At 27.3% G+C, this 7912-nt stretch overlaps 1 protein-coding gene across 1 annotated transcript; it reads right to left on the bottom strand.

Moving 5' to 3' along the window:
• Window positions 1-5221: 5221 nt before the first annotated feature.
• Window positions 5222-6111, bottom strand: LOC135926466 (FAD-linked sulfhydryl oxidase ALR-like). The gene is made up of 3 exons (XM_065462353.1): window positions 5835-6111; window positions 5593-5792; window positions 5222-5523 (listed from the first exon to the last, which is right to left on the bottom strand). The coding sequence occupies exons 1-3, from the start codon at window positions 5928-5930 to the stop codon at window positions 5361-5363; spliced, it is 459 nt and encodes a 152-aa protein (XP_065318425.1). The 5' UTR covers window positions 5931-6111; the 3' UTR covers window positions 5222-5360.
• Between the last annotated feature and the right edge of the window lie 1801 nt (window positions 6112-7912).

The following is a 7912-nucleotide window of genomic DNA, read 5'->3' as shown; positions in this document are numbered from 1 at the left end:
TTTATTTTTATAATAACTATACTCCTCAAATTAATTCATGTACAAAAAATATATTAATTTTTCATTTACAGTGTTGTGATGATTTAATGAAACATATTGACAATTAAATTAAAACTCATCCATATAAAATTATTTACTTTGCAAAATTAATTAAAAACGTATTTTCAATAATGCTTTGTCTATATTTTAATTATTTTTGCAAAGAAGATAATTTTATATGGATGGGTTTTAATTTAATCGTCAATATGTTTCATTAAATCATCACAACACTGTAAAGTGCTAAAAATATTTAGGAGCTTCCCGAAATGTCACAAACTATGGGAAAACATCTTTATGCAATCGCAAAATGGGTCGCATGAATAAAAGTTGCAAGTGTTTTAAGAACAACCTTAAATGTTCAACGAAATGTCATATTGCATTGAATAATTGTTGCAATAAATAATTTTTTTTTATTCGGATTTTTTATAAATATATTTTTTAATATTTTTTAAAACAAAAATGTCTTAACCTCATATTCCTTTTCATTCATTATATGCCTTAATTTTATACTATTTACTTTTTTTAAAATTCTCTTTTGCCTTTTGCCAGCCACAAAAAAAGAGAAGAAAAGGTAATTATTTTATTTTCATGGGGATTCGGAATATTTTTTAAAAAAATATTTAAAAAAAGGATTCCCATGCGATTCCGAATCCCACACGATTCCATATCCCATTACGACATATATTATAAATTATTAAAAAATGGTTGTATACAAAATTATAAAATTATTTTATTAAATAAAATAAAATGTTATCTTTGTTTGTTTATTTGGTGCAATATTTTTTATTTTCGTGGCTTTGATAATGTTTTTTTTGGGTTTATTAATATAATGAACAGTTCTTTTAGGAATATTACATCTTTTAGCATATTCTTGTTGAGTATCATGATTTAGAAATTCAATAACCACAATAATTTTTTTAATTAACAATAACTCGTTATATTATTATTATCGCTTGACATGAAAAGCTTTAAATAGATGATAAAAAGTTATAATATAAATTAATGCAGCAAAACAACAAATGCCCACTAGAGATCTTATGTAAATGAAGAAGAAAATTAAAAATTTGCTCAATTTTTAAAGGATGCAAACAATAACCAATCTGGGAAACATTCAGTTAATATTATTGAAAATATTGAAAAAGATTCACTTTAGCTAATATTGTAGCTTTTCATTTTTACTATTTTTTTGATTTCCGATTTAATTGTAATATAATTATTTTTATATAAAATGCTAAAATTTACTTCAATTTTTATATATTTTCTAAAATACTACATTATATAATATAAATCAAAAACCTGCAGAGGTATCATTTTTTAAAAAAAAAAAATTTGGCCCAGCCTAGAAACCGCCCCGGATTACTTTAAGAAATAATTTCGCTCAGTGTGTAAATTATTTCAATGGTTTGGTTTTTAAAAAATACCTAATCTGCATTTTATCGTTTTTTAATGAATATGTAATCCAATAATAACTTTCAAATTATCTTATCTCCCCATTTGTCTTAAAAGCAGATAGTTTGATTCACCACACTTTCAATTCGACTAATCGATGGTAGTTCCCTTATTTCCTGTTTGTAATTTAATATAGTCGTTTACGTTTATATAAATATCAGTTATTTGGCGATCTCTTCCTGGCAACATACGTTAATTGCCTGAATTTTGGGCAGAAAGAGATAAAATGATGCTTATCTAGAATAACTCCTTAAAGGTGCATTATATTTTAAATATTAAGTGTATCTTTGTTGCTTTTAATTTGATTGAATATCACCAAAAATAATGATTAGTTGAATAATTAATTTGAATAATATTTTACTAGAAATATTTTTTTCTAAGGTCGAAAAATGGGAAATATAAGTGAATGAATGTGATATATTGTATTGTTTTATGATGCCCAATTTTTTAATATATTTTATTTATAATAGCGATTAAATATTCGTCTTTAAAATTTGGGCCCCGTCTGGGTATTTTTTTTAAAAAAAATTTAGGTTTCACCCGGGTATTTTTAAATATAAAAACGGCTCGGCTCGTGCACCTGACCGGGATGGACCTGTAGGTCTCTAATATAAATATAATGTATGAAATGCTTGAATAAAAAAAAATATAAGAAAATTTCAAAAAAAATTTGCCTCAATTTCTTGAAAAATTAAAAATTAGCCTCTTATTTTTTCTAATTTTATCGTACTTCTTCCTACTTTTTAGAGCAATTGTTTACCCTCGACTCAAATTTTAGAACTACAGCAATGTATAAAATATATAGATATATGATGTTTGATTTTTTCCTTTCTAAGCATTCACTCTTTAGAGAGATATGTACCTTTTTTGAATATTTTTTTAGTTCTTTATATGTTTTTTAGACCTTATGCACCGATCTCAATTGAGGGCCGCGACTTTTTTAAATTTTTTATCGGCGTTTAGCGACGCACCGATTTTGCCACTGCAGATTATACTCTTTAATCGTATGATTTGCTTTACATTTAAAATTAGACTTTTTTCCTGGGTTATTAAATAGTAAATGATATTTCACTTATTGCTATGATGATCTTTATAGGTTAATGATGCTTACTACCAAGTGAATGTATGGAAATATTCTAAATACCAACCTAATTTGCTAAATACCGACCAAAATATATTAAAATGTATTAAGACTTATTATTTAATATATATTAATTTTTTTTTTATGTATTAAGTTAGTTTATTAAAAATATCATGTAAACTATTTGTAAATAAAAATCTATATAAAAAATTGTATAATAAAAAAAAAAATTAGTGTAGTAAATTGTATGTTGGGTGGGAGGAGGTCAAGAAAGAGAGCCGTGGATGGCAATGCAGTTAGATCTGCATATATCAATAGATATGCGCTGTCTGAGATAGAAGCCTTCCTCTGGGTCACCAGTGATGGCGCGGATTTTTTTACCAAGGGATTTGAAGAAGGTTAGGGCATGATTGCCAAAAAAACCGGTTGTGTCGGATACGATTGGTATGAGATTGCAATTGGTTAGGGAAGTGTATTTATTAATTTTAGAGTTTTCAGCTCGTATGAATGAGTTGTTATTAAAGGAGGGAGCAAATCGGTCGATGCAAGTATAGTCCCATGCTAATGGAATTCCAATACTCCATGGTACTAATCTCAGCCCATCTGGCCGTATTTATTCTCGGTTGAGAGGACACAGGGTTCGAGGGTTGCTGGAATTTGAGCTGAGCGTAGAGCACGGAGAATGGTGCCGTTAACTGCACTGTGTCGAGAATGTCTACCTTTAGAGAATCGACAATGAAGAGGATGATGTCCAAAACAATCGACGGGTTGGGAACATAATGTACATATGGAGTTGGCCAGTATTTCACAACCAAGACGAAGACCTATTGCTATGCGTAATTCTTCTTGTTAAGAGAAGTCCTAAGTTCGAGCTGGGCAAAGCTTCTAACCATTCATAGCCAGATAGGGAAGGCAAAAGTTGTGGAACTTGCAGTTGTGGGAGAGAGAGATGATCAAATGTAATGGGAGATAATAAATGTGAAAGGATTGATGGGGATCCCTTAGAAGCAGCACTCGATATTAGATATTCAACGGAGTGGCGTATTAAGGGAAGATCCCAGTCATGTTGCTTTTGTGATGTGGGGATTGGAGCGGAGAAGGAATTTTCTTTCCAGATTGCTAGGGCATGGGGAAGGTGGGGGTCTGTGGGGTTATTGTTAAGTGTAGAATAATTAAGCGGGAGCTTGATTCTGAGGCTAAAAAGGCAGCAAGGCTGAGTGACGCGGGGGTAAGGAGGCCTGCATCCAAGAATTAGGGCTGAATTTTATATTAAGGATGCCTTCTAAAGAGTCTTTGATTGTTGATTCTATTTGGGTGAGAATTTCGGGGTATAAGAAAAGTGGGGCAGAGCGGAAGGCGTGTTGGATTTTTGGGATAAAGAAAAAATTTTTGAGAAGGAAGAAAGCTTGATAGGACTTAAAGGATTTTATGTAAAAGGTGGTAATTACGGAGAAATTTTGTTTTGAAATATTCGATTGCTTTATTGCCCCCTATTGGAGATCCAAGATGTGTGAACTCGGATAGGTTAATGGGTGTGACTGTGAAGTTATGGGGATCGATAAAGGTTTCATCTGGTGAATAAAATTCGCGCCCCCCAAGGATGGACCACCAAGTTAGAATAAGAAAAAAACATAATTATTACAGGGATTCGAACTGGTGACCATGGGATAAGTAAGCGAATCTCTTGCCGACTAGGCCATAGAGGCTTTCCAAAAATCACGATTTTTCAAATATATATTATAAATATATTTGATAGTGCCTATCCAAATGAAAAATAAACAAAATTCAAATTTGATAGGTAGTACCTTAAGATAGTAGGCATCATTAACCATCTTTTTATACATAATTAGTCTAAAATTTAATTTGAGAAAAATGTGAAGATTTAGTCTTAAAACATAATAAAATATTTGTCATAACTTTATAAAATAGGATATATTGAGAATATATTTTTATTTAAATGTACCAATATCTTAAATCACCAATGAAAAAATTTAAAATTTGTGATTATTCATAAAAGTTTAGGTTTGGTAATCTTATTTTTCCATGAATGTCACTTAAAGAATACTGGTCTCTAAAAGAATAAAAGATATCATTAAATTTATAATTACTTATAATCTATTTTTTTTTAAATATAATTTTTTAAAGGGTCTTATAATATAAATTATAGAATTTTAGGTGTTAAAATATTGACGTTTTATCAGAGATAAACCCTTACCCTTATTAATCAGTAATATTATATTAAATTAACCTCTTTATTTTTGTCTCAAAGATTTCATTTAACTTGGTAATCAAATTATATATGGTAACTATTGTATAATTTATAAGGGCTATTTGTAGTATTGTTTATGAAAGTAATTTTTACTGGTATTTTATTGAGATAAAAATAATTGCCACTAGATTTTATTTCATAGTCCAAGTTCTCTCTCATTTTACTATACTATATATTATATTAATTAGTTAGGAAGTTACCTTTGAATACCAATATAAATTAATATCCTTCTTATTTTATAAAATCATCTTAATTAACATATATGATCATAAATTCCACTTCTATTAAAAACCTTCAGTTTTTCACAAAATCCAGTTGGGTTCAATAATGCATAAATCATTTTTTTAATTATATTTTTTTTAACTTTGGACATACCCAAACAGTTAAATTTATAAGAATTTTATTATACAAAATAAACTTTATAACTGCTAATATATGAACAAATAATTTATATATTTTTTCATATAACTAATTGGTTATAAAAATTTTATAAAATTAAAAATTCATATATAACTAAAATAATCAATCACAAGATTTATCATTCCAACCATCCCTCCATCTTTGAAAAACTTTAGAGCAATCAAATCTGGGTTTGTTTAGCCTCTCATTTATTTCATTATGAATTTGACATAACCACATTGATAAATCAAACTGAGATTTTAGCTTGGGAAAATTCCTTTTTATCCTAAATAATGTTATATATATTGCAAATGTGAAATAAATAATCATTAATGTAACTAAAAAATTAAATAACTGATTTTTGAAATCCTCTGCACATATGTCACAAGGGTAAAATTTGGCAACTAAATTTATAAAAGTCTCCATATCTTTTTTATCCTCGTTTGATGGTTCTTTAGGGTAATAGGCTGCTAAAGTGTGCAAAAAAGACCAAGACACCTTGCCTAATTCATTAACATCTAAAGGGCAATCATCCCGTTTAGTATGAGTAATTATCTATAAAAACATTCAAATAGTGTTTATATTTTTGCAAATTACATTAGGATTTGAGGATGAAATATTTGATTTCATTAAATTTTTGAACTCTGAACACGCTTTACAAATTCGACCTTTTTCACCATAGTGTTGATTCATTATTAATAATAATATGACTATTATAAAGTATGTGTAATGATATTTCGAGGATGATCAATTGCATTTCTATGCCAGAGGTTTTCAATATTTCGGTATCGTGTCGTCACGGTGTTTTATTATTGTTCTACTTCTAGTCACAATTTCGAAATTTTTTTAATCAAGCAAATTGCAATGTATCATTGGTAAATGTGAATAAGATATTAATTTTCCTAAATCAAAAAATTGTAAATTAAAGATATAAAATCTTTTTAAACATAAATATTTTCAAATATAATTTCTGGATTATATGTGCATAATAAATTTTATTTTTTCATGTCTAGGAGCAGAAATAAAGTGAGACCAAGGTAAAAATTTTATTTATCTAAAAATGTGTGAGAAATACACTTATTTGATTAAGAGATTTTCATATGTTTTTTAAATTTCTTCATTATCAAGTTAGAAATAAACCAAAGAATTATTGAGGTAAATTAATATTAAAATGCATTTTAATGCTAGTATATTTTTAGCATTAATTCAAGGAACAAGAAGAAAAATTTTCCACCCTCCATAATTTTGATTTTATGATTATATTGATAAAAGATCTTGTAAATTATTTTGACAAAATATAGTTTAGTATTCCATATATTAGATAGAAAAAGATTAAAATTTCTTCTGCATATTTCTATATCATAATAAAATGTTAAATTGCTGGGTCTGGTCAAACCCAGCAAGGTTTGAGCCGAGAAAAACGACCTTAAAGCCGAGCGAACCCATTTAGCCATAGATCAGACCCGACCCAATGTATCTCATGAGCCGACTCATTGGGCCCACCCGATGAGTCGGCTTGCTGGGTCGGCTTGTGATAAAATTTGTCATAATCGTCATTTTTAAGTTTTTTCGAATTTTTTTTGAAGCAAATAGGTAAAAATATATATTGTAAACATGTTAAATTAAATTTTCAGTGAATATGTACCTTAGAAAAGTGACAATTGTCATAATCGTCATCTTTAAGTTTTTTCAAATTTTTTTGAAGCAAATAGGTAAAAATAAATATTGTAAACATGTTAAATTAAATTTTCAGTGAATATGTACCTTAGAAAAGTGACAATTGTCATAATCTTCATTTTTAAGTTTTTTCGAATTTTTTTGAAGCAAATAGATAAAATATATATTGTGAACATGTTAAATTAAATTTTCAGTGAATATGTACCTTAGAAAAGTGACAATTGTCATAATCGTCATTTTTAAGTTTTTTCGAATTTTTTTGAAGCAAGTTGGTAAAAATATATTGTAAACATGTTAAATTTAAATTTTCAATGAATATGTACATTAGAAAAGTGGCAATTGTCATAATCGTCATTTTTAAGTTTTGGCTAATTTTTTTGAAAGAAATAGGTAAAAATATATATTGCAAACATGTTAAATTAAATTTTCAATGATAATGTACCTTAGAAAAGTGACAGATGTCATAATCGTCATCTTTAAGTTTTTTTAAAACTTTCTTTTAATCTTAGTGTTTTTTAATATTATAAAGTTCTAAAATTTTATTTTTATAAAGAAATTTCTATTGCCATTTTTTTTAACACCACGCTTGAAATGTAAAAATTAAAAAAACATTTTATTTATGTTTAAAGTCTTGTAAAAAGTTTTGGATATTTAAAGATTTTCTAAAACCATTGGATCTAGTAATAAGATGTCACTGCAATTATATTTTATTCCAATAAGGAAAATTTTATTTAAAATTGTTTTAAGCATATTTAAAAAATTTTGATATTGGAAAGATGTTATAAAATATTTGGATTCAGTAAGAAATTTTTTCTTTCATTACTTTTTGACTCCACCCTTAAAAATCTAGAAATATAAAAAAAATTATACTTATTTTCAGACTAGTAAAAAGTTTTTATAATTACAAAAATATTTCTAAACCTCTAATATTGATACTGCTATTATATTTTATTCTTTTTTTTTAACTTGAACTTAGTTTATAATATTTGGTATTAGAT

Source organism: Gordionus sp. m RMFG-2023, chromosome 3 (genome assembly GCF_954871325.1).
Source record: "Gordionus sp. m RMFG-2023 chromosome 3, tfGorSpeb1-WG-v2, whole genome shotgun sequence".
Taxonomy (NCBI): Eukaryota; Metazoa; Nematomorpha; class Gordioida; order Chordodea; family Parachordodidae; genus Gordionus; species Gordionus sp. m RMFG-2023.
This window is presented reverse-complemented; position numbering and strand designations above follow the sequence as displayed.

Excerpts from the sequence above, each read along its gene's own strand:
- LOC135926466 (XM_065462353.1), bottom strand. The coding sequence starts at position 5,930 with ATGAATCAACACTATGGTGAAAAAGGTCGAATTTGTAAAGCGTGTTCA. Across the intron at positions 5,793-5,834 it reads TTTCATCCTCAAATCCTAAT|ATAATTACTCATACTAAACG; the intron begins GTAATTTGCAAA and ends ATGTTTTTATAG. Across the intron at positions 5,524-5,592 it reads GCAGAGGATTTCAAAAATCA|GATAAAAAGGAATTTTCCCA; the intron begins GTTATTTAATTT and ends AACATTATTTAG.